General features: G+C 43.9%; 1 protein-coding gene across 2 annotated transcripts in view; it reads right to left on the bottom strand.

Annotated features, from left to right (window-relative positions):
- The window catches only part of ATP6V1E1 (ATPase H+ transporting V1 subunit E1), a 68502-nt gene that overhangs the window by 19533 nt on the left and 21147 nt on the right, over positions 1-27822 (bottom strand). For both annotated transcript variants that reach the window (XM_070409294.1, XM_070409295.1), the window contains exons 2-4: positions 16608-16673; positions 14690-14799; positions 6069-6135 (exon numbers count right to left, since the gene is read on the bottom strand). In XM_070409294.1, coding sequence (XP_070265395.1) covers positions 6069-6135; positions 14690-14799; positions 16608-16673 — 243 coding nt within the window. The remainder of the gene's footprint in view (positions 1-6068; positions 6136-14689; positions 14800-16607; positions 16674-27822) is intronic.

Here is a 27822-nt window from a genome sequence, read left to right as displayed (position 1 = left end):
GTTTTCTGATATTATTTCTTCAAATAGGTTTTCTAACCCTTGTTCCTCTTTCTGTTGTTCTGGCACCCCTATTATTCGTATGTTGTTTCGTTTCATGTTGTCCCATAGTTCCCTTAGGCTCTCCTCCTGTCTTTTAATTTTTTTCTCCAATTGCAGTTCAGTTTGGGTGTGTTTTGCTTCCCTGTCTTCTAATTCGCTAATTCGGTCCTCTGCTTTTCCTAGTCTACTGTTGAAACTTTCAATGGTGTTTTTTATTGCAGCTATATCACTCGTCATTTCTTCTTGGTTCTTACATAATTTATTGATTTTTTCATCTGTTTCTTCTTGCTTCTTACATAAGTTGTTGATTTTTTTCATCCGTTTCTTCTTGCTTCTTGCATAAGTTGTTGATTTTTCCCTCTATCTGGTTTATGCATTCTAGGACCCTTAATCTGAATTCTTTTTCTGTCATTCTGAATGCCTCTGTTTCACTTAGCTGCTTTTCTGGCGAGTCCTCCTTCTCTTTCCTTTGGGGGTTTCTTTGTCTACCCATGTTTGATCTCACCGACATATCTAGATGTTGAGTCGTTCAGGGGCTGCTCCTTGGGTGGCAGGGGCTTCTCGGGCTGTGGTTGCTCCTCGGGCGGTTGTGGTAGCAGCTGTTCCTCAGTTGGCAGCAGCTCCTCTTGTGGGTGCTGTTCACAGCTGTGGTGGCTCCTCTGGCTGGTGGGGGGAGGCTTCACACACAGCTGCTGTTCCTCAGACAGAGGGTGTGCTGATCACGAGGCTGCTGTTCCTTGGATGGGGCGGGCTACACACGCAGCTGCTACTCCTTGAACTGGGGCGGACTGCTCACGTGGCTGCTGATCCTTGGATGGGGGCTGGCTGCATGCTGTTGTTGTTCCTCTGATGTGGTGGGCTGCTTGTGGGGCTACTGCTCCTAGGACTTGGACAGGATGATTGCAACTCTGTTGCTCCTCGGACAGGGGTGGGCTGCGTGCGAGGCTGCTGCTCTTTGGACGGGAGTGAGCTGCACGCGTGGCTGCTCCTCCTCGGACAGGTATGTGCCACTCACCCAGCTCCTGCTCGTTGGACAGGTGCAGGCTGTTGTGGCTGCTGCTCCTGATTGGGTAGGCTGCTCGTGCGGCTGCTGCTGCTTGGACGAGGGCAAGATGCTTGTGCAGCTGCTGCTCCTCGGATTAGTGCAGGGTGTGTACAGCTGCTTCTCCTCGGATGGGGGTAGGCTGCGCAGGGCTGCCGCACCTCAGACATAGGAAGACTGCTCGTGCGGCTGCTGCTCCTCGGACAGGTCAGACTGCTCGCGTGGTTGCTCCTCCTAGGACGGGGAAGTGGTATGCTCACTCAGCTGCTGCTCCTTGGACAGGGGCAGGCCACATGAGGCTGCTGCTCTTAGGCTTGAGGCAGGCTGCTCACGGGGTTGATGCTCCCTGGACAAGAGTGTGCCGCTCACATGTCTGCTTCTCATGTGGTTGAAGAAATAATGTGAAAAGAAGTAGGAAATAAAGGAACAAACAAAAATAAGGAGAACAAAAAAAAAAAAAAAGCTAAAAAAATAAAAATGAAAAATTGAAATGTCATTCCTTTGGCTGGCTTAAGATCCCAGTTTTCTGGAGTGTCCGTGATTTTTTGTTGTTGTTACTGTTCGCAGGATGTATTTTCATTGTTACAAATTGAACATAATTAAAGCATAGTGATTAATCACAAAAACAATATGTAATTATGTTTTCCAATGGTTCTAGGTGACCCCTGTGAAAGGGTCGTTCGACCCCCAAAAGGGTCACGACCCACAGGTTGAGAACTGCTGTCCTATAAAAGCCTAATATGCTAAGTGTCCGGTTGTCCAGTCGTCTGTTCAACCAATCAAAGCATAATAAGCTAATGATATGCTAAGACCGCTCAACTGCTTGCTATGACATACACTGATCACCAGGGGGCAGATGCTCCAACTGGCTAGCTTGCTGCTGGGGTCTGGCTGATCAGGACGGAGCGAGATGGGCTGGACATGCCCTGGAGCCTTCCCGTGGTCCCTCCCTGGCTGGCCAACCTCCCACGTCCCTCCCCAGCCCTGATCATGCACCAGTGGGGTCCCTTACCTTGGCCTGCCCTCTCACAATCCGGGACCCCTCAGGGGATGTCAGAGAGCTGGTTTCCACCCAATCCCACAGGCCAGGCCAAGGGACCCCACTGGTGCACGATTCGTGCACTGGGCCTCTAGTTTGATAAATAAATGACTGATCTGAACTTTAGGTATCATGCTATATCCATGACAACTAAAATTTCCTTATAAAGCCAAACTAGTAGTTATTTATATATTTTAAAGGATTTAAAGCAGTTTCCAATAAAAACTTAAATTAGTATTTTAAAATTAGAAAAAAACCAACAAAATATTATTAAAATATAATTGTATTGATTTTAGAGAAAGGGAGAGGGAATTAGAAACATCGACGTGAGGGAACATTATCAATCAGCTGCCTTCTGCACACCCCCTTCTGGGGATCAAGTCCACAATCAGGCATGTCCCCTGACTGGGAATGGGACCACAATCTCTTGGTTCCTGAGTAGACACTCAACCACTGAGCCAAACTAGCCAGGCAAGCTGATTATTTTTCTTAAAACAGCTTGTCCTTCTAACTTCCCATTTTTGTTAGTGAAACGACCATTCTCCTAGTTAGCGAGGCCTGACATTCAGTATTGGTGTTGAACGTGGAAGAGGAGGAATCAATCAGTAATCAACATCTGCAATGTCTTCCTATAACATGTGTCAACACTAACACCATGCCAGATTAATCTACACTAATAAAAGAGAAACATGGTAATTAGCGTACGACCGCTACCCTTTTCATTGGCTAATCAGTGAGTATATGCAAATTAACTGTCAGCCAAGATGGCGGCCGGCAGCCAGGCAGCTGAAAGCGAACATGAGGCTTGCTTGCTGCAGTGAAGGAGGACTCCAACGTTCCCCGCCTCACTTGCCTCTGAGCTACAACTCTAAGCAACTATATACTATGTTGCAAATAAGAAGATAAACAAAACTCCAGAAACCAGCTGGACTAAAAGCCAGGCGGACCGAAACTTTGTATCGATGTTTTCAGCGAGGCCTCAGAGCTAAAGCTGGCCCAGAATAAAAAAAAAAAAAAAGAAAACAAGCAGCGGTTGGAAGCTTCAGTCACTCGCTTCCGGAAAACAGCCCTCAGCCCCTCACCCAGACTGGCTAGGCACCCCAGTGGGGACCCCCACCCTGATCCAGGACACCCTTCAGGGCAAACCAGCCGGCCCCCACCCGTGCACCAGGCCTCTATCCTATATAGTAAAAGGGTAATATGCCCCTCGGCACCGGAATCAGCGGAGCAGCAAGGCTCCCGGCACCGCAATCAGCGTGACAGGGGGCAGCGCCCAAACCCCCTGATCGCCCTGCGGCTCTGTGTGTGACAGGGGGCGGGGCCACAACCTCCCTATCTGCCCTGCTCTGTGCCTGATACGGGGGAGCTCCCCAATCCCCTGATCGCCCTGTGGCTCTGTTTGACAGGGTGCAGCGCCCCAACCCCCTGATCTGCCCTGCTCTGTGTGTGACAGGGTGCAGTGCCTCAACCCCCACCCCCCCCCACGGGCCCTGCTCTGTGTGTGACAGGGTAGAGCCATAACCTCTCCATTGGCCCTGCCCCGAGTGTGACAGTGGTGGCGCCCCAACCCCCTGATCGGCCCTGCTCTGTGGGTGATAGAGGGTGGCGCCCCAACCCCCCTCCACGGGCCTTGCTCTGTGTGTGACAGGGTAGAGCCATAACCTCCCCATTGGCCCTGCCCTGAGTGTGACAGGGTGCAGTGCCCCAACCCCCTTATCCACCCTGCTCTGTGTGTGACAGGGGGCGGTGCCCCAACTCCCCTATCGGCCCTACTCTGTGAGTGACAGGGGGGAGCTCCTCAACCCCCTGATCGGCCCTGCTCTGTGCATGACAGGGTATGAAGCCCCAACACCCCTGATGGGCCCTGCTCTGTGCGTGACAGGGGGTGGCGCCGCAACCTCCCCATCGACCCTGCCTTGAGTGTGACAGGGGGCGGTGCCCCAACCCCCAAATCGGCCCTACCCTGAGCGTGACTGAGGGTGGCATCGCAACCTCCCAATCCGCCCTGCTCTGTGCATGACGGGGCAGTGCCCCAACTCCCCAATCAGCCCTGCTCTGAGCATGACCAGGGGCTGCACCTAGGGATTGGGCCTGCCATCTGCCACCCAGAAGCAGGCCTAAGCCAGCAGGTTGTTATCTCCCGAGGGGTCCCAGACTGCGAGAGGGCACAGGCCTGGCTGGGGGACCCCCCCCGCCCCCCCACCGAGTGCACAAATTTTTGTGCACCGGGCCTCTAGTCTAATATAAACCACATCTATGGAATCAGTTTGTTTCTTTAATTATTCAAGAAAATGGTATGTTTTCCATTTACTCAAGTTTTATAGCTTTTTCATATAGGTCTTATTCACTTAAATTTATTCCCAAAAATTAAATAATTTTTGTAGCTATTATAAAGAGATTTACTTTTTATTTTACTTGCTAATTGGTTATTGTTGGCATAGAGAAAAACTCAATTCCTGTAAGTTCTCTGTGTAACCAGTCATCTTTTGAAAGAATTACCAGTTCTTACTGTTTTTTGGATTTTTTTTTCTGTATAGATTATATGTGCAAAAATAATTGTTTCTTCCTTTCCAATATTTATATAACTTATTTCTCCACTTTATATGGAATCTAGGTCCTCTAAAATAACAATGAATAACAGTGGAATATCAGCAGGCATCCTTGTTTAGTTCCTGAATACAATTCTAATACCTCTAGGCTTTCCCAACTAAATGGCATGTTTCTGGAGGTTTTCTGTCCTCTTCCTAGGACAACAATACTTCCCAAATGGTTTTCTTTTTCTTTTTTAAAAATATATTTTATTGATTTTTTACAGAGAGGAAGGGAGAGGGATAGAGAGTTAGAAACATCGATGAGAGAGAAACATAGACCAGCTGCCTCCTGCACACCCCCTACTGGGGAATGCACCTGCAACCAAGGTACATGCCCTTGACCAGAATCTAACCTGGGACCCTTCAGTCCACAGGCCGACGCTCTATCCACTGAGCCAAACCGGTGAGGGCCCAAATAGTTTTCTTGTGTTTAACCTTTTCCCTGTTAAACTTAGCCTATACACTCATACATGGACATTATTTATGATAGTCCCCATAAAATAAAATAAAAACTTCAATGAAGCTTTCTATTTAAGTAGGCGAACCTCTTTAACCTGTACTTATGCCTTATATTAACTCTAGCCTACATTTCTAAACTCCATAGTGCCTATCACCCTCATATATTTTGTCAATCCATGACATGCTATATGATCCAGAAGGGTCTATGAATTCTGTTAGATCAGAGGGTCCTTTAAGACAGGAATATATCTTATTCATTTTTATACTTATGTTCTCTCTCTCAAAATCATCCTATATAATAAAAGCCTAATATGTAAATTGTCCCTTCTGGCGGTCATTTGACCAGGAGTTCAACCGCTCGCTATGACGTACGCTGACTACAGGGAGCGATGTGGAACATGGCAGGCGTCAGCGATGCAGCACTGGCAGCAGGCGGCAGTGGAGGCACTGCCGTTCCCAATGGGCCCCAACAAGAGTGGGACCACAGCGGGATGGTGGAGTAGATGAGCGGCAGCGCCAGGCCAAGGTGGGTGTGAGCGGGGGCCCTGAAGGACCCGCAGATGGCAACCAGTGGTGGAGGAGGGGTGGGGCCACCGCCTGGCTCCCAGGCACTGAGGGAGCCAGGTGGGAGCCCGATCGCTCCACCAATTGCCCCGCAGACAGCGACCAGTGGCAGTGGCGGGTGGCGGGGCCGCCACCTGGCTCCAAGGGGCTGATGGAGAAAGGGCAAATAGCAGTATTAAAATATTTTTTCTAATTATTTTCCTTTCAATCTGCACAAATCCGTGCATGGGGCCACTAGTTCAACTCTTTAATTAGCTAATGTTAACTAGTGAGTTCTCTATTAATAGGCAAGTAAATGTTATAATTTCATAACTAATAGAGACTAATTACTCACTGTAACAAGATCATCTCTCGCTCTGAGGACTTTGAGTCTTGCTTGATTCATCATATTGGACATCTGACTGCAAAAGATAGAAAAATATAGTATCAGTACAGTATAAAAAACAAAAACCATAGAGAAGTCCACTAAAATTCACTTAATTATTTATACCAACTTATTTTTTTCTTTTAAATCTTCATTGTTGAGAATATTACAGAGGTCACCCTTTTTACTCCCATTGGTCCCCTCCACTCAGTTCCTGGCCCACCCCAGGCCTAAACCACCCTACTGTCTGTGTCGATAGGTAAGACATTTGGTTAATCTCTTCTCCCCCTTCCCACCCACTTCCCTCTGAGATTTGTCAATTTATTCCATGTTTCTATGCCAATTCAATTTTATTCACCAGTTTATTTCATTCATTAGGTTTATGGTTGGTTATTTTGATTGTTAAATTCAATTGTTGATAGATATGTATCTGTTGCCTTTTACTGTTGATATATTTTATCTCTCTTTCTCCTTCTTTTCCTTCCTATTCTTACAGAATACCCTTCAACATTTCATGTAATAATGGTTTGGTGATGGTGAACTACTTTACTTTTTTTCTGGTTTATGAAGTTTTTTTTCTGACGCTCAATTCTAAATGAGGGTTTGCTGAGTAATCTTGGTTGTAGGTACTTACTATTCATCACTTTCAGTATTTCTTGCCACTCCCTTCTGGCCTGCGAAGTTTCTGTTGAGAAGCCAGCTAACAGTACTATGGGAGCTCCCTTGTAGGTAACTAACTGCTTATCTCGTGCTACTTTTAAGATTCTATCTGTCCTTAAGCCTTGGCATTTTAACCCTTTGCACTCCGCTGTCTCCTCTCAGGGGACATCGGAATTCTAGCATATCACTCGGATGTCCCCTCTCAGGGGACATTGCAGTTTATTAGTGATTACGGGGAATTGAGTTATTTCAACACAACTTTTTGAGACATTCATGTTTCCCTGAAGTTTTATCTTGAAATGGCACAAGAAATTAAATCAAAATATCGTAAAATTACTAAGATATATACAAGAAATGTCAGCGGGTTTTGTGTCGGACAAGAACGTGAGATGCGTGCTCACGACGGTCCGAGCACTTTGAGACGCCACTTGAAAAGAGCGATAAGGGGAGTTTGTAGAAGAAAGGTCAGTTTTCGAACATAGAGCGCACTGTATAGTGAGATATATAATTACAAATAAACAAGTCTACATCTGGAGGAAAAGATTTTCAAAGCTGAGCTCATTTTGGTTTGAAGCTTCGAGCAGTGCACATAGATCTAACGAGGAGAAAATCGGAAAAGTGATTCTTTTCTTAGTGAATAAATTGTTTGGTGAAAGCTATTTTGGTAAATATCATCTTGTCAGTTAGTAATAACAATTAGAAATTTTCAACCCATGCATTTATTCATATTTTTTATTAGAACAATGGCAAAGCGTCCAACCACGAATGAGTCTCATGACACAAGTAGTAGTGAAGATGAGCTCCAGATAGACCTCTATACAGACACGTTAGAAAGACTAACTGTAGAACAAAACGACAGCAGTGATAGTGATATCATTCAACCTAGAAGGCGACGAATTGTTCGCATAGATAGCGAAAGCGATAATAGTAGTATGGAAGAAAACACACGGCAACATGACAACGTATCGTCAAGTGAAGAGTGGGAAGATGTTACCGAATCGGAGGTTCCTCCAGCCACGATAAATTTTGATTTACACAAAGAAATAGCCGGACCACAAGTCCCGAGTAACATAAAAGAGCCCATAGACTATTTCACATTATATTTTACTGAAGAATTAGTAGACAGCATAATAAAAGAGACAAACAATTATGCCAAAGAAGAAATTGGAAAGAAGCAGTTGCATACAGAAAGAATAATACTACGCTTCTTGCGTGGAAAGATAAAAGAATTATTACCATGCTCACCAATTATTATAACACAAACCTACAATCTACCCAGAGAACATTACGCGGTGGACATATCGTAACAGTCAGTAAGGCTGAAATGGTGTTAGAATATACGGCAAATATGGGTGGTGCGGATCAATGCGCTTCGACGTATTGTTTCCTCTGTAAATCGCTCAAATGGTGGAGGAAGTTATTTTTTGGGGGGTTGGAAATGTGTGTGATAAACTCATACATAATGTATCGCATCGAAAAACAAACAAGTAATGAAACGCCAATGACACACCACAAGTTTGTCAAGACACTCGTTGACCAATTAAAGGGCGATTTTCGTGTATCGAGAACGCGTCCATCCACATCTTCTACGGACAATAGATTAAACAATAAACTACATATTCCTGATGTGGGACAAAGAAAACGGGACTGCATTGTGTGTTCTAATAGGAAAACACCTGGTGGCAGGTGTCAAACCACTTATTACTGTCAAACATGCACTAATCAGCCTGCAATGCATATTGGGGAGTGTTACAAAACTTATCATACTGTACAAAATTATAAACAATAAAATATTGGTTTTTTTGCAAATATACATTCCTCGATGTCACCCAATTCATATAAGTCCAATATCATTATAATACGTTACTTGGTTCCAAAATTATACTAAATAATACGAGGGTCTGTAAATGCACGTTTCCGCCGCAAAGTAGCGTCGAGTAGCTGGTAGCCAATGTCCAGAATGGTTCGGAGTGCAAAGGGTTAATTATGATGTATTTTGGTGTGGGCCTCGTTGGGTTCCTCTTGTTTGGGACTCTCTGAGCTTCCTAAACTTGTAAGTCTATTTCTTTTACCAGGTAGGGGAAGTGTTCTGTCATTATTTCTTCAAATAGGTTTTCAGTATCTTGCTCTCTCTCATCTCCTTCTGACACCCCCATAATGCAAATGTTGGTAGGCTTGAAGTTGTTTCAGAAGCTCCTTACACTATATTCATATTTTTGGACTTTTTTCTTTTTGCTCTTCTAATTGGGTGTTTTTTGCTTCCTCATATTCCAAATCCTTGATTTGATTCTCAGAATCCTCTACTCTACTGTTGAAACCGTGTAAATTATTCTTTATTTCAGTTAGTGTATGCTTAATTTCTGACTGGTCCTTTTTCATGTCTTTGACATTCTCACTAAGATCCTTGAAAGTCTCATGAAGATCCTTGAGTAAGCTTATAACATGGTTTTGATTTCTGTATTCAGCAGTTTTCTCACTTCCATTTCTTTCATTTGTGACATGCTTCTTTGTCTCCCCATTTTGGCTGCTTCCCTGTGTTTCTTTTTATGTATTAGGTAGAGCTGCTATGTCTCCTAGAATTGGTAAAGTGGCCTTGTATAGTAGATGTCCTGTAGGACCCAATGGCTCAGCCTCCCCGGTCACCTGATATGGCACTCTAGGGACCCTGTGTGGGCTGTGTGCAGTCTTACTGGAGTTGAGCTGATTGCTGTTGGCGTCACTGGGAGGAGTTGACCTCCAGGCCAATTGGCTATAAGGACCAGCTACGACTACAGTGGGAGAGCTGCTATGCAGGAGACACCCCTATGGAGCAGGACTTACTTAAGGGAGGTTTTGGTGCTCACTGAGTCTGCTTCTTGAGTGTGTTACTTGTGGATGTGTAGAGTTGTAATATGGTATGGTCTGAGGCTGTCAAATGGGTGTACTGGTTCTGGGGCTTCCTGGGAGGTGCAAAGTCAGCCACTGGAGTCACCCAGCAGGAACTACAGAGAGGTCTGCAGATGACTGCTACTTGTATTGGGCCTGTGAAGCAAGGCAGGCTGGTGCTAGTGCCGGGTCTTGGGCCTTTTACTGATAGGTTTGGGGGCATGCTGTTACCACCTTCAGCTTGTTTGAGAGATTTTTTAACAAGATTTGAAGCCTGAGCCAGGACAGGCCATTCATATGGAAAAGCAACTGCAAACAGCTTGGGTGGGGCTACAAAGTTGATGGGGCAGAGTCTCAGGGAATCTTCAGGGTGGAACAAAGTTTACTCCAGGCTGAGGGAGACTCAGATATGGCTGCTAGTCAGCCCTGAGAGAGGGGAGGTCCCAGCACCAGAACAATGTCCCCTGTAAGTACCCTGTCTGGGAGAAAAGCAACCCTGAGTTCCTGCCCCCATGCCAGAAAATCCAGTTCCTCCCCATATGTGCCTGGGTCCCCCAGGACTGGAGCTTGGAGGAAGTGGAACCGTGTAAGATTGTGCCTGGGCAATTTTTTTTTTATCTTTAATTTCTTTATTGGTTAAGGTATTACAAATGTGTCCTCATCCCCCCCATTAACCCCCAACCCCTCGCCCCCCTCATGATCTCATCCCCCTGTTGTCCATGTCCATTAGTTTGACTTATATGCATGCATACAAGTCCTTTGGTTGATCTCTTCCCCTTACCCCCACCCTCCCCTACTTTCCCTCTGGGGATTGATAGTCTGATCGCTGTTTCTCTGTCTTTGGATCTGTCCCTGTTAATCAGTCTATGTTGTTCTCTATATTCCACAAATGAGTGAGATCATGTGGTATTTATCTTTCTCTGACTGGCTAATTTCACTTACCATAATGCTCTCCAGTTCCATCCATGCTGTTGCAAATGGCAAGAGTTCCTTCTTTTTTACCGAAGCGTAGTATTCCAATGTGTAGATGTACCACAGTTTTCTAATCCACTCATCTGCTGATGGGCACTTAGGCTGTTTCCAAATCTTAGCTATGGTGAATTGTGCTGCTATGAACATAGGGGTGCATATATCCTTTCTGATTGGTGTTTCTGGTTTCTTAGGATATTGGAGTTCCATTTTTAGTTTTTTGAGGAAACTCCATACTGTTCTCCACAGTGGCTGCACAAGTCTGCATTCCCACCAGCAGTGCAGAAGGGTTCCTTTTTCTCCACATCCTCTCCAACACTTGTTGTTTGTTTGATTTGTTGATGATAGCCATTCTGGCAGGTGTGAGATGATTCCGCATTGTTGTTTTGATTTGCATCTCTCATATAATTAGTGACTTTGAGCATGTTTTCATATGTCTTTCGGCCTTCTGTATGTCCTCTTTCGAAAAGTGTCTATCTAGGTCCATTGCCCATTTTTTGATTGGATTGTTTATCTTCCTATTGCTAAGTTGCATGAGTTCCCTGTAGATGTTTGAGATTAAACCCTTATTGGTGATATCATTGGCAAATATGTTCTCCCATGCAGTGGGCTTTCTTGTTGTTTTGTTGATGGTTTTCTTTGCTGTGCAAAAGCTTTTTATTTTGATGTAGTCCCATTTGTTTTTGTTAAAATAAATCTTTATTGTTCATATTATTACAGTTGTTCCCCTTTTTTCCCCCCATAGCTCCCCTCCACCCAGTTCCCACCCCACCCTCTGCCCTTACCCCCCCACTGTCCTCACCCATAGGTGTAGGCTTTTTGTTGCCGGGTCATACACATGGAAAATGTAGCTATTTCCATCCGCGACGTGTCCCTGTGTTCGGCCTCCCAGGGACCATCTCGGCCTCCCAGGGACCGTCTCAGCCTCAAAGGGGCCATCTCAGCCTCACAGGGACTGTCTCAGCCTCACAGGGGCCATCCCCATTTGTTTATTTTCTCTTTAGTTTCCAGTGCCCTAGGGACAGTATCAGAGAAGAAATTTCTTCGGCATATGTTTGCGATTTCGCTGCCTGTGGATTCCTCTAGTATTTTTATGGTTTCCCTTCTTACGTTTAAGTCTTTTATCCATTTTGAGTTTATTTTTGTGTATGGTGTGAGTTGGTGGTCTAGTTTCATCTTTTTGCATGTATCTGTCCAATTTTCCCAACACCATTGATTGAAGAGACTGTCTTGACTCCATTGTATGCTCTTGCCTCCTTTGTCGAATATTAATTGGGCATAGTGGTTTGGGTTGATTTCTGGGTTCTCTATTCTATTCCACTGATCTATATGTCTGTTCTTGTGCCAGTACCATGCTGTTTTAAGAACAGTGGCTTTGTAATACAGCTTGATATCTGGTATTGAGAGCCCACCTACTTTGTTCTTCTTTCTCAGGATTGCTGCAGCTACTTGAGGTCTTTTTTTATTCCAGATGAATTTTTGGAGAGTTCGTTCTAGGTCTGTGAAATATGCCATTGGTAATTTAATGGGGATTGCACTGAATCTATGGATTGCTTTGGGTAATATGGACATTTGATGATGTTGATTCTACCAATCCATGAACACAGTATGTTCTTCCATCTGTTTATGTCTTCCCTATCTCTTTTTTCAGTGTCCTGTAGTTTTCTGCATATAAGTCTTTTACCTCCTTAGTTAAATTTATTCCTAGGTATCTTAATTTTTTTGGTGGGATGGTAAATGGGATTGCTTTTTTAGTCTCACTTTCTGTAAGTTCACTATTGGTGTAAAGAAATGCCATAGATTTCTTGGCATTAATTTTGTATCCTGCTACATTGCTGAATTCATTTATTAAGTCTAATAATTTTTTGATGGAGTCTTTAGGGTTCTCTATGTACAGTATCATGTCATCTGCAAATAAGGACAGTTTTACTTCTTCTTTTCCAATTTGGATGCCTTTTATTTCTTCTTCTTGTCTGATTGCAACGGCTAGTACTTCCAGTACTATGTTGAACAGGAGTGGCGAGAGGGGCATCCCTGTCTTGTTCCTGTTTTTAGGGGAAATGGTTTTAGTTTTTGCCCATTGATTATGATGTTGGCTGGGGTTTGTCATATATGGCTTTTATTATGTTGAGGTATGATCCTTCTAGTCCCACCTTGCTGAGAGTTTTTAGCAAAAATGGGTGTTGGATTTTGTCAAATGCTTTTTCTGCATCAATTGATATGACAATGTGGTTTTTATCTCTCAATTAGTTTATGTGATGTATTACGTTTATTGATTTGTGGATATTGTATCATCCTTGCATCCCTGGGATAAATCCTACTTGGTCATTGTGTATGATCTTTCTGATGTACTGGTGGATCCGATTTGCTAGAATTTTGTTGAGGATTTTGGCATCTATGTTCATGAGGGATATTGGCCTGTAATTCTCTTTCATTGTGTTGTCTTTATCTGGTTTTGATATTAGGGTGATGCTGGCTTCATAGAATGAGCTGGGAAGTGTTCCTTCCTCTTGAATTTTTTGGAATAGTCTGAGGAGGATAGGTTTTAGTTCTTCCTTGAATGTTTGGTAAAACTCCCGTGAAGCTGTCTGGCCCTGCGCTTTTGTTTGCTGGAAGATTTTTGGTGACTGTTTCAATTTCTTCCATAGTTATTGGCCTATTGAGATTTTTAGATTCTTCCCGATTGAGTTTTGGAAGGTTCTATTTCTAGGAATATGTCCATTTCCTCCAGGTTGTCTAGTTTGTTGGAGTAGAGTTGTTCATAGTATTTTTTAACAATCCTTTGTATTTCTGTGGGGTCTGTTGTTATTTTGCCTCTATCATTTCTGATTTTGTTTATTTGGGTCCTCTCTCTTTGTTTCTTGGTGAGCCTGGCTAGAAGTTCATCAATCTTGTTTATCCTTTCAAAGAACCAGCTCTTGGTTTTGTTGAGTGCCTGGGCAATTTAAAAGGAAAAGCTGGGTCTCCAGCAGCCTCCGTCTAATTCAGCCACAACCCCCACTGGTTTTTACAGCCCGCAGTTGCGGGGGCTTCTCTTCCCACCTCTGGAAACCTGGGCTATGGGACTCTATGGGGCTGGATCCCCTTGCTCCTGACAGGCAGCCTCCACAGAGACAATCTGCCTCCTGATTAAAATTATGGCCGAAACCGGTTTGGCTCAGTGGATAGAGCGTTGGCCTGCGGACTGAAAGGTCCCAGGTTCGATTCCGGTCAAGGGCATGTACCTGGGTTGCGGGCACATCCCCGGTAGGAGATGTGCAGGAGGCAGCTGATCGATGTTTCTCTCTCATCGATGTTCCTAACTCTCTATCTCTCTCCCTTCCTCTCTGTAAAAAATCAATAAAATATATTTAAAAAAAAAAAAAATTATGGCACATGTGGGTGTCGTATCAGCCTGTTCTGGACCTCTGCCCCTCCTACCAGTCTCAATGTGCTTTCTTTTTTACTTTTCTAGTTATAGTACTTGCGATCAGCCAGATTTTAGGCAGTTCTGAATGATGGTTGTTTTGTATTTTAATTGTAATATATTTTTTTTATTGATTTCAGAACGGAAGGGAGAGGGAGAAATAGAAACATCAATGATGAGAGAGAATCATTGATCAGCTGCCTCCTACACAGCCCTTACTGGGATTGAGCCCGCAACGCAGGCATGTGCCTTTGACTGGAATTGAACCCAGGAACCTTCAGTCCGCAGGGCAATGCTCTTTCCACTGAGCCAAAGCAGCTACAGCTTTAGTTGTAATTTTGATGTGGTTATGGGAAGCTGCAAGTACAGGTGTTTACCTACGCTGCCATCTTGTTTCTCCTCTACCAACATATTTTCAAAGATAAAGAAATATTTATTAAGTGCTTACCAAGTGGCAAGCAATTTTGTATCTGTTATTCCAGTTTAATCTTTCAGTAATTCTAGGAGAATTCCATTATCACAAATGAGCAAAGAAAAGTTAAGCACCTTGCCCAAGGTCAGATATGTAGTAAGTAATCCATTTAAGACATGAACCCATACTTGCTTGACTTTGAAGCATCTGCTCTGTCTTCTTTTCCACCTATCTTTGTAAAACTTCTTTAGTTTTATACTGAGACCAGGATTTACTTACATTTTTTTCTGCTGCTCTATCTGCTTTTCTTTCTTCTCATAGTATTCCATAATCTTCAGTCTTTGGGTTTGCACAAGACGACCTTTCTCAATGTTGAACTCTTCTTCTGCCTACAAGGGAATTAGTTCGTGAGCAAAACCAGCTAGGGCATAACACTGACAGTTTTGAGACTATCCCTTTGTTTATATATTAACTAGAGGCCCGGTGCACGAAATTCGTGCACAGGGGTGGGGGGGGGTTCCCTCAGCCCAGCCTGTACCCTCTCTAATCCGGAACCCCTCAGGGGATGTCCGGCTGCCGGTTTAGGCCTGAACCGGCCATCGGACATCCCTCTCACAATCCGGGTCCGCTGGCTCCTAACTGCTCACCTGCCCGCCTGCCTGATCGCCCCTACTGGCCCCCCTGCCAGCCTGATCACCCTTAACAGCCTCTGCCTGCCAGCCTGGTTGCCCCCAACTGCACCCCCCACCAGCCTGGTAGCCCGTAACTGCTCCCCCCCCCCTGCCGGCCTGGTCACCCCCAACTGCCCCCCTGCCAGCCTGGTCGCCCCTCACTAACCCCCCTGCTGACCTGGTTGCCCCATGCAGCCTGCTGCTCAGTCATTTGGTCGTCCCTCACTTAACCCCCCTGCCAGCCTGGTCGCCCCAATCAGCCTGTTCGGTTATCCATTCGGTTGCGATGGCCCTTGGCTCTTTATATATATAGATTAGGCTGGTGTTAAAGGTTTTAGGGAAAATACCACATAGATGAAGTATTCTCTTCCTATCATATAAACGGGTAACCTGATGAATTATCCACAACCCTTATGATGTTAACTGTGAGAAAATTGGTTAAGTCATATTTCTCCACCATAACATTAATATTTTTGCCTTTTCCATATTCTATTCTTTGGAAGTTGGTTCCTAAGTTCAGCCCACACTCTGATGAGGATGGTAGTTGGGGAAAAGATTTAATCTCCAATTTCCTGCAGAGGGAAGTTATCTACATAAATCAGTTGGAATTCTCCTCTAAGGTATATGTGTTTTTTATCCCCCACCATTACTTTTCAAATTCCTACCATAAAATTTCAGGATACTTACTGGCAATCAGAATGTTTTGAAAGGAATATTTTTTTATTTTTTTATCTAATCCTCACCCGAGGATATTTTTCCATTGATATTTAGAGATAGAGAGTGGAAGGAGAGAGGGGTAGAGAGAGAGAGAAAGAGAAATAAAACAACAACACATCAATGTGTCCTTCTCACATTGATGGGTTGCCTCCTGCATACATCCAGACTGGGGCTGAGGACTGAACCTGGAACTCAGGTACTGCAACCCAAGAACTTGTCCCTGACCGGGAATCAAACCCGCAACCCTTCTGTATGTGGGCTGACACTATAAGTACTGACACACCAGCCAGGGCAGGAAATTTAGTTTTAATGTTAAATATAAGAGATATTCTTTTTTTTTTCTTTTTTTTTTAAAAGCAAACAAGATTTCTTGACCGCAGCACAAACATATTTATGACAGTTAAACAAGGAAGGGCATAGAAGAAGCAACAGGAGAGCCTAGGCTGAGCTGCTCTGACTCACTGGGAAGTCAGAGAAAAGGGAGTCTTGGAGACAGGTTCAAGTGGTTAGCCCAGGACGAGCTGCAGCTGCCCACTGCTCACCTTGTTGCAAGTCTGATTGGGTCCCTTAGAGATTAGGATATATGTGCGAGGTGTGTGTGTGTGTGTGTGTGTGTGTGTGTGAGTGCGTGCGCGCGCGTGTGCACGCACAATGGCATGGGTGAGCTCCTTGGAGGGAGAGTGCGCCTATAAGAGATATTCTTATTAGTCCCATTCAATGCAGTTAAACAATTTCACTACTTACTATTTAGCAAAGCAAAACAACATAAAACTTTATAACTTCTTAAACCTAGAAACATGAATTCTTACTTTTGCATCTATTTCTTCTGCTTTTTCATTGGCTTCTTGTTCAATAAAAGCCATCATATGCTTAATCTATAAGAAAAAAAGAAAGATTATTTTACCTTTTAATATAAAGAGAGAAGAAAATATACCTTTTGGATTCATTCAACTATTTATTTATGACATATTATGTGTCAGGTTCTGTGTATAAGAAAAATTAGATAGTTTCTGTCCTCAGGTAACTTACAATCTGGAATTTGCTTTAGCAAATGGACAAGCTGAAATATGAAATAACACAGGTAAATAGGACATTATCCTACTCTCAAAGTACTTAGAGTCCATGGAAGAAGTGTACTTCATACCCTCCTTAGTCAGCACCTCTGTCTTCACCATCTCTAATAAACTATATCAAAGAGCTATCTCTTTTTACTATTTCAACTTTCTTACCTCCTACTCTATACACACTTCATTTTGACTTCTACCCTTTCCAATTCATTGAAGTAACACTCAAGAAATTACAACTCCTTGCTCTTAAATCTTGGCCTTATCTTACTTGATATGTCAATATCTCTTGATATGCTGGCCTCCCTCCCTCACAGTTACCAGCATGAGAGGAGATCCAACCTTCAAGAGGGACAACAATCAAGACCCAGTTACAATGGAAGAGCCCAAATAACCCACAAAACAGACACTCTTGCAGTGGTTCTCAGCCTTCCTAATGCCGCGACCCTTTAATACAGTTCCTCATGTTGTGGTGACCCCCAACCATAAAATTATTTTCGTTGCTACTTCATAACTGTAATTTTGCTACTGCTATGAATCGTAATGTAAATATCTGATATGCTATATGTGTTTTCCAATGGTCGCGACCCACAGGTTGAGAACCGCTGCTAGAGCATCCAGCTCTGGAGTTCAAGGAGAATGCACCATTAGGCCAAGCAGGACATTTACAACAAAAGACCACCCACAAGACCAGGAGTCACAGCACTTCTATTAAACAAAAACAAAGAAACAACCCCCAAACGAAAGGAAGAATCTCCACAAAAAGAACTAAATGAGATGGAGTTTAGCAATTTACCAGAAATAGAGTTTAGAGTAATGGCTATACAGATGCTCAAGGAACTTAGGAAGAACTATAAGGAACTTAGTGGGAACAACATCAGCATGGAAAAGGACATAGAAACCATGAATAAAAACAAGTCAGAAATGAAAAATTACTATTTCTGACATCAAGAATACATTGGAAAGGATTATAAGAAGGTTGATGAAGCAGAGGATTGAATCAGCTATTAGGATGACAACATAGAAAAAAACCACTCTATTAGAGCAGCAAAAACAAAAACACTAAGCCCTAGCCGGTTTGGTTCAATGGATAGAGCGTCAACCTGTGGACTGAAGGGTCCTGGGTTCGATTCTGGTCAAGGACACATACCTCAGTTGCAGGATCCTCCCCGGCCAGGGTTCTGCTCAGGGCTTGTGCAGGAGGCAACCAATTGATGTGTTTCTCTCACAACGATATTTCTCTCTGTCTTTTCGTCTCTTCTATTCTGTCTAAAATTCAACGGAAAAATATGCTCAGGGAAGATTAAAAAAAACCCACACAAAACACTTAAAAAGCATAGGACAGTTTTAAGGGCACTTTGGGAAAACATGAAATGGCTCAACATCCACATAATAGGGGTAGAAAATTAGTAGTGGACAGAGAACTTCTTTGAAGAAATGACAGAACTAACCGGGTAACGGAAAAAGTCACAGGAGTTCAGGAAGCAGAGTCCCAATCAAGATGAATATCCAAAAAGACCCACACCAAGACACATCATAATTAAAACAGGAAATGCTAAAGACAAAGAGAGAATCTTAAAAGTAGAAAGGGAGGCAGTTAGTTACCGACAAGGGAGCTCCTATAAGGCTGTCAGCTGATTTCTCAAAAACAAACAAAACAAAGAAACAACCCTACACTACAGGTCAAAAGGAAGTGGCATGAAATATTTAAAGTAGTGAAAACCAAGTAGACCCACCTCAGAATGAAAGACTCACACAGGATGAAAATGAAGGGATGGAATAAAATTTTACAAGCAAATTGGAACAAAAAAGAAATGGGCATATTAAAGTTACAATGACGTACAGCCCCATACCAGCCAGAATGGCTACCATCAATAAATCAACAATTGCTGGTGAGGATGTGGAAAAAAGGGAAACCTTGTACACTGTTGATGGAAATGTAGACTGGTGCAGCCACTGTGGAAAAAAGTATGGTTCCTTCAAAAGTTTAAAAGAGAAACTGCTTTTTGACCCAGCGATCCCATTTATGGAAATGTATCCTAAGAATCCTGAAGTACCAATCAGAAAGAAGGTATGTACCTCTATGTTATAGTAGCATTATTTACAAAAGCTAAGATGTGGAAATAGACAATCTGCCCATCAGTAGTTGAGTGGATAAAAAAGCTGTGGTATGTTTACACAATGGAATACAATGCAGCTGTAAAAAATGAGGAAATTTTGCCCTTTAAGACAGCATAGATGAACCTGGAGAATATTATGCAAATAAGCCAGAGAAAGACAAAGATTGCATGATCTCATTTATATGTGGAATCCAATAAACAAAATAAACTGACGATCAAAATTTGTCTAGAGACATGTAAGCATGGAACAAACTGACAGATCTCAGAGGGAAGGAGGTAGGGAAGTGGGAACAGATTAACCAAAGAGCTTATAGTGCAGCAAAGGACTCCAGTGGGGTGGGAGCCAGGTGAAGGGGGCACGAGGGAAAATGGGGACACCTGTAATACTTTCAACAATAAAAGTAAATTTTAAAAAAATAACGAGCCCTAGCTGGTTTGGTTCAGTGGACAGAGTGTTAGCCTGTGGACTGAAGGGTCCTGGGTTCAATTCCAGTCAAGGGCAAATGCCCGGGCTGCGGGCTCGATCCCCAGTGGGGCGGTGAGGGAGAGGGGGCATGCAGGAGGCAGCCAATCAATAATGATTCTCTCTCATCATTGATGTTTCTAGCCCTCCCTCCCTCACCCTTCTTCTCTGAAATCAATAAAAATATACTTCAATTAACAAAAAATGAAATGTTGCTTGGCCAGCATTGCTCAGTGGTTGAGCATGGACCTATAAAACAGGAAGTCATAGGTCGATTCCAAGTCAGGGCACAAGCCCAGGTTGCAGGCTCGATCCCCAGTAGGGGGCATGCAGGAGGCAACCAATCAATGACTCTCACCATTGATGTTTCTATCTCACCTCCCTTCCTCTCTGAAATCAATAAAAATATTTTTTAAAAATAATAATGAACCCAGATTCTCCTTTTCTCTCCACCCCCCTGCCTCCCCGAAAAAAATAATAATGAGCCTGGCCAGCATGATTGAGAGTCAGTTGACCAATGAACTAAGAGGTCACGGTTCAATTCCCAGTGGGGGACATGCATGAGGCAGCCAATCAATGAATCTCTCTTATCATTGATGTTTGTATCTCCCTCTCCCTTCCTCTCTGAAATCAATGATAATAATAATAATGAAATATTCATCATTCTACCCACATCCCATTTTGATCTCTGTCTTGGTGGTTAGCAACGAACACCCAATTTTAGTAATTCTTTAATTTGTGTAATTTTCAATCACAGCCTTGCTGTCTATTACTCTAAACCTTGCTATCACCTTCTGTCAGCTGAATCAATAAAAATTGTGGGTTTTTTTTTTTATTCTTAAAGTACTAATAACAGAAAACTTCTCTAACTTGGTAAGGGAAATTGACATGCAAGACCAGGAAGTGCATAGAGTCCCCAACAAGATGAACCCAAAGAATCCCATAGCAAGACTCGTAATAATTAAAATGCTAAAGGTTAAAGAGAAACAGAGAATCTTAAAACCAGCAAGAGGAAAGCAGTTAGTTACAAGGGAGCTCCCATAAGACTGTTAGTTGATTTCTCAGCAGAAACTTTGCAAGCCAAAAGAGAGTGGCAAGAAATAATCAAAGTGATGAAAAGGACTTGCAACCAAGATCACTCTACCCAGCAAAGCTATCATTTAGAATTGAAGGACAGATAAAGAGTTTCACAGACAAGAAAAAGCTAAAAAAGTTCATCACCACCAAATCAAAGTATTATTAGAAATGTTCAGAGGTCTTTTTTAAGAAAAAGAGAAGTCTAAAATATGAACAATAAATGGCAATAAAACATGTCTATCAAATTGAATTAAAAAACACACACCCACAAACAGAAAAAGACTCAAAGAGATAGCCTGTCCCCGAGCAGAGGTGCAACTAGACCAAGAAAGCCGGCGGGGCCAGGACCTGGGCAGACACCAAGCCATGGAGGACCAATTGAGGTTGTGCACCCTCCGGCTGCTGACTGACTACCTGGAGTACTGCACCCAGAGGCCCAGCAGCGACCCGCACCCTACGTCCTCACTTGAGGCCACTGTGATGCGCTCCATCGCCTCCCAGGTACAGGAGTGTTACCAGCTCTCCTGGACCTGCTACCGCCAATGTCAGAGTAACCATGTGGAGATGGTGGCAAACGCGATGCAGAACATATTTCGACACCCCCTGGGCCCCAACTGGGGCCGAGTGGTGGCGCTTGTGACTTTCACGGGGTTCCTGCTGGAGAGATCGCTGGCAAACCACACGTGGGCACTGAAGTAATGGAATGCCAGCGATGACCAGGACTGCCAGAGCCTGTGACTTTGCTGTGCACTTGTCTCATGAGGCAGTACTGCACCTGCTGGAGGCGCAAGGCAGTCGGGATGGCTTTTGCCACTTCTTCAGAGCAAAATGTCACCTTGGAGCAAACTGCTGGTTTGGTTTCTTCTGTCATGCCTTACACTAACCAAATTGAGTTGCAAAAATTTTAACCCATTTCTACCTGCCTACCTGTGACCAGCCAAGTGAATTTGAGATGTGAAAGAATAAAGCACCTTCTGAGACATTTTTACCTGCATCCTTATCAGGAGTCCTGTGGTGATAATTGAGCCAGTGCTTTAACTCCTAACAAGGACTCAAAGGTGTGTTAGGACAAAGGCACTTGAGTGGCTCTTCTCTGCCTGGGGAAAATGGGAATCTAAAGGCTTATTGCTCCAAAAAATTATAAAAGAAACTGCATTTCATTAAATGGGAAACCTGGCGCTATATACTTCATTTAGATAAATACGAATATGAGATTCTCATCTATCCACAATTGCATGTGCTACTGCTGGCCAATTTATCCAGGCACTGGGTTGGGATGAAATGGTGAAATGATATCCAAAGTGCTCCAAGTACCAGTCTAACAAAGAATGTAATAGTAAGAATACCTTTATAAGGTATTCTTTCTAAAGCCTTTGAAATTGAATTCTCATGTTTCTAGAGTTAATATTAAGAATTTATATTTCTGACATCAATAAATTGTTAAATGTCTTCAAAATTTTAATAAATGTGTGCATCTTTAAAAAAAAAAGACTCATAGATACAGAGAACATTTTGATAATTGCCAGATGGGAGGGGTGTTGGGGGGGGATGAGTTTATAAAGGTGAAGAGATTAAGAAGTACAAATTGGCACTGGCCGGTGTGGCTCAGTTGGTTGGGCATTGCCCAGTGCACCAAAAGGTTGCTGGTTCAATTCCCAGGCAGAGTACATGCCCGAGTTTCAGGCTGGATCCCTAGTAGGGTGTATGCAGGAGGCAGCTAATCGATGTTTCACACTCATATCGATGTCTCTTTCTCTAAAAACCAATTTTAAAATGTTTGAGAGAGAGAAAATGGCAGCTGAATAGGCAGACCTGTCACACACCTTGTCCCAGGGCCAGACTGGAAATACAACTAAACCAGAGAATATTCACATGGAATTCACCAACTGAGGTCCGGCTGAGGAGGAGAGAAAACACCCAGAGACTGATAAGAAGAGCAAAGTTGCAGGAGAAGCGGACCCAGTGGCCAGGGGTGGCAGGCTGGTGGTCTGAGAGGGAGAAGTAAACTCCAGCTACAGGATAGTCTGTCCCCTCAGAAGATAGAGGCCTGGAACCCAGGCCGGGCTCCACAGCACCTCTAAACACAAGAGCCCCATCCTACAGTCCACATAACATCCAGCCGAGACAGGTGGCAGGGCTGCTGGCTTGAAGTGAAGTGTGAAGCTAGGAACAGAAGCCGGTCAGAGAAAAAAGCCACAGTTCTTTGTTTTGTTTTGTTTTTGCTTGTCTTATGGAGTGGTTTTTTTCTCTAAACCCAGAGCAAAGGAGCTTTCATTTGCAATGACTCACTGGAGGCTTTGCTGCAGAGGGAGGCATGGACTTGAGGTGCCTGAGAGGCTGGGATGGGAAGCAGGGCAGGGAGACATGGAATAGCAGTAGCCTGGAGTCCTGCATTTTGTTGTTCATATCTATCCAAACCCAAACAGTCATTTTTTTCCTGAGAGGAGCTAGCCTCTCCCAGGAGCCTCAGGGCAGATAATATAGCTTGTGCACACTCAGAAGACCTGCATGCCATACCCTGCATTTAGAACTTATCAGAGGAAACAAAGCAGAGGCCAAGTTTACAGGTCTGAGCAGTCTCAAAGAGCAGTCAGTGACTGGACTGAAGGAGGAACCTTCTGCCCAATATTCTGGGAACCATACTGATAAAAACTCCAGGTTGCAAGCCAACCTCATTGATCTCCATATAAGAATCTCTGTCTAGGGAGAAAAAAATGGCGGAGGCTTAGACGGACGTGTTGGTCCTTCGTCCCGGAGCAGATAGGGGCGAGCAGCTGAAACGGGTAACAACCAGCCCGATCAAGCTGGGGAGGTTCAGCTGAGAGACAGTCTGCAGCCAGGAAAGACAGAGAACTCCTGAAAAATGCGGATGGTTAGAGATTGAGGCTGAAACTTCCCCCTGGGCGCCAGCACAGCGGCGAGACCACGCCATCTTGGGAAGCGGTTACCTACCGGCATCCAGAGATCGGCTACCTACCCAGCGGCTACTAACCCGGAGGCGGCGACTTGCGGGCGGCGCGACTGCGGGAGCCCAGAGGAGGCCTGCGCCCCTCCACGGAGGGGCGGACACTCCTGGGCGGCCAGCAGAGGCACAGCGACCACGCCATCTTGGGAAACAGAGCTGCTTGAGACTAGGATCCTGGCCTCAGCACCACCCAGTCTGATCTCAGACGCATACCAGGACCCTGCAGCCACTGGGGACAGAGACCTGTGACCACAGCTACAGACCTGCAGACACGGAAAGTTCGGAGATCCCTGCTGCAGATCCGTGAGTAGCAGAGCCCATCCCCCCTTCCCCCAGGATCGCGGGCAGTGCCAGAGTAACTAACTGATAGACCTACCCCTTGCCGGGGCCTCAGCGCTGCAGAAACTTTGGCCTGAAAGTGCGCGAGCACCTTAGAACTGATCCTATGCGCACTTCGGGCTTCAGAGCCCTGGGCTGGGAGCAAAAACGCGCACAGCACCAGGAACTAATCCTGTGCGCACTGCTGGCATCAGAGCCCTGGGCTGGGAGCAAAAACGCGCACAGCACCAGGAACTAATCCTGTGCGCACTGCTGGCATCAGAGCCCTGGGCTGGGAGCAAAAACGCGCACAGCACCAGGAACTAATCCTGCGCGCACTGCTGGCATCAGAGCCCTGGGCTGGGAGCAATCGCGCGAACGGGAGTTTGTCCGCCTAGCACAGGCCCAGAAACCCCGTTTCTCAGGGCAGGAGGCAGCACCAAGCACCAGTGACTTGACTGTGTTTCTTATCACCTGCGCCTGAGATCCTGATTTCCTGTGCATTCATACTAAGAGCCAGTGAATCCAATTCCTGGTGCAAGGGCACACAGGGACCCTGATTCTCAAGGTGAGGTTGCGCGAAGCAACAGAGACTCTGATACTGAACTCTTGGGGAACTCTGACTCCTGGCGCAAGCTAGGGGGCTCTGCTCTGGTGCTAAACACGCGTCAGGGGGGCCTCTATTTCAGCACAGTGCAGGCAGGGTCCCTAATTCTAAGGGCACGCGCGAGGCCACATTGAGTGTTGGCAACACTGACACAGAGCGAGCCTGGTTCCCACCAACCAACAACAACCACACATCTTAGTGTCAGAGCTCTTCAGTGACACTAGGGTGGTGGGAGCCTCCCACTGCGCACGGCCCAGGCCCACGCAACTCAACCTTTGAACCATCAGGAGATAATCAGAATGAAGAGACGACACAATACCCAGAGGAAAGACAATGAAGAATCACCAAGAAAGGAAATTAATGAAGCTGAAGCGTGCAACATGACAGAAAAAGAATTCAGAATGATGGTTGTACAATTCATTCACCGGATGGATGAGAAAATCAACAACCTATGCAAGAATCAGGAAGAAATGAAAAGTGATATAGCTACAATCAAAAACACCATGGAAAGTTTCAACAGCAGACTAGAAGAAGCAGAAGACCGAATTAGTGAGTTAGAAGATAAGGCAGAGAAACAAGCTCAATCTGAACAGCAACTGGAGAAAAGAATTAAAAAACAGGAGGAGAGCCTAAGGGAGCTTCAGGACAACATGAAACGAAGTAACATACGCATAATAGGGCTGCAAGAAGGACAAGAAGAGCAGCAAGGATTAGAAAATCTATTTGAAGAAATAATGACAGAAAACTTCCCAGATATGGGGAAGAAAAAAGTTACACAAATACAGAGAGTCCCAGGCAAGATGAACCCCAAAAGACCGACACCAAGACACGTCATAATAACGATGGCAAATGTACAAGACAAAGAGAGAATCTTAAAGGCTGCAAGAGAGAAACAGAGAGTTACCTACAAAGGGTCCCCCATCAGATTATCAAACGATTTCTCAACAGAAACACATCAGGCCAGAAAAGAATGGACGGAAATCTACAAAGTGATGCAAAGCAAAGGACTGAATCCAAGAATACTCTATCCAGCAAGGCTATCATTCAAAATTGAAGGGGAAATAAGAAGCTTCACAGACAAAAAAAGGCTAAGGGAGTTCATCACCACCAAGCCAGCAATGCAAGAAATGCTAAAGGGACTGGTGTAAAAAGAAGAAATAAAAAGCCCAGAAAGAAAGCAGCCACAAAAAAATAGAAATGGCTACAAACAAGTACCTTTCAATAATAACTTTAAATGTAAATGGACTAAATGGTCCAATCAAAAGATATCGAGTGGCTGAATGGATAAAAAAACATGACCCATACATTTGCTGTCTACAAGAGACCCACCTCATTAGAAGGGACTCACACAGACTGAAAGTGAAGGGATGGAAAAATATCTTTCAGGCAAATGGAAATGAAAAAAAAGCTGGGGTAGCAATACTTATATCCGACAAAATAGACCTCAAAGTGAAGGCCATAACCAGAGATAAGGAAGGCCACTTCATAATACTAAAGGGATCAATACAACAAGAGGATATAACCCTGATAAACATATATGCACCCAATGCAGGAGCACCCACATACATAAGAAAACTCCTGGAAGGTATCAGGGGAGAGATCGACAACAATACAATCATAGTAGGGGACTTTAATACACCACTAACATCACTGGATAAATCCGCTAGACAAAAACTCAGCAAAGAAACAGCAATCCTAAATGACTCACTAGATCAGATGGACTTAATTGACATCTTCAGAACACTTCACCCCACAGCTGCGGAATATACATTCCTCTCAGGTGCTCATGGGACATATTCAAAAATAGACCACATATTGGGTCACAAGCAAAGTCTCCACAAATTCAAGAAGATTGAAATCATAAAAAGCATCTTCTCAGACCACGATGGCATAATGTTAGAAATAAACCACAATAAAAACAACCCAAAATACTCAAACACTTGGAAGCTGAATAGCATGTTATTAAATATTGATTGGGTTACCGATGACATCAAAGAAGAAATTAAAAACATCCTGGACACTAATGACAATGAAAACACAACAATCCAAAACCTCTGGGACACAATGAAAGCAGTCCTGAGAGGGAAGTTTATAGCTCTACAGGCCTACCTCAAAAAACAAGAAAAAATGGTAGTTAATCATCTAACTCTACAACTCAAAGAATTAGAAAGAGAGCAACAAGAAAAGCCCAGAGTGAGCAGAAGGAAGGAGATAATAAAGATTAGAGCAGAAATCAATGAAATAGAGACCAAAAAAACAATACAGAAAATCAATGAAACCAAGAGCTGGTTCTTTGAAAGGATAAACAAGATTGACAAACCCCTAGCCAGGCTCACCAAGAAGCAAAGAGAGAGGTCCCAAATAAACCAAATCAGAAATGATAGAGGCGAAATAACAACAGACCCCAAAGAAATACAAATGATTGTTAAACAATACTACGGACAACTCTACTCCAACAAACTAGACAACCTGGAGGAAATGGACAAATTCCTAGAAAAATACAACATTCCAAAACTCAATCAGGAAGAATCTAAAAATCTCAATAGGCCAATAACGATGGAAGAAATTGAAGCAGTCATCAAAAAGCTTCCAGCAAACAAAAGCCCAGGACCAGACGGCTTCTCAGGGGAGTTTTACCAAACTTTTAAGGAAGAACTGAAACCTATCCTCCTCAGATTACTACAAAAAGTCCAAGAGGATGGAACACTTCCAAACACATTTTATGAAGCTAGCATCACCCTAATACCAAAACCAGGTAAAGACAACACAATGAAAGAGAATTACAGGCCAATATCCCTCATGAACATAGATGCCAAAATCCTCAACAAAATCTTAGCAAATCGGATCCAGCAGTACATCAGAAGGATCATACACCATGACCAAGTAGGATTTATCCCAGGGATGCAAGGATGGTACAACATCCGTAAATCAATAAACGTGATACATCACATAAACAAATTGAAAGAAAAAAACCACATGGTCATATCAATTGATGCAGAAAAAGCATTTGACAAAATCCAACACCCATTTTTGATAAAAACTCTCAGCAAGGTGTGAATAGAAGGATCATACCTCAACATAATAAAAGCCATATATGACAGGCCCACAGCCAACATCATACTCAATGGACAAAAACTAACACCATTTCCCCTAAGAACAGGAACAAGACAGGGATGTCCACTCTCTCCACTCCTGTTCAACATAGTCCTGGAAGTATTAGCCATTGCAATTAGACAAGAAGAAGAAATAAAAGGCATCCAAATTGGAAAAGAGGAAGTAAAACTGTCCTTATTTGCAGATGACATGATATTATACATACAGAACCCTAGAGACTCCATCAAAAAACTACTAGACTTAATACATGAATTTGGCAATGTAGCAGGATACAAAATTAACCCCAAGAAATCCGA

The sequence above is a fragment of the Myotis yumanensis genome, unplaced genomic scaffold (genome assembly GCF_028538775.1).
Source record: "Myotis yumanensis isolate MYYU_CA2020_CCGP unplaced genomic scaffold, mMyoYum1.0.hap1 SCAF_3, whole genome shotgun sequence".
Classification (NCBI taxonomy): Eukaryota; Metazoa; Chordata; class Mammalia; order Chiroptera; family Vespertilionidae; genus Myotis; species Myotis yumanensis.
The sequence above is the reverse complement of the archived record's forward strand: the minus strand, read 5'-3'. Positions and strand labels throughout refer to the sequence as shown.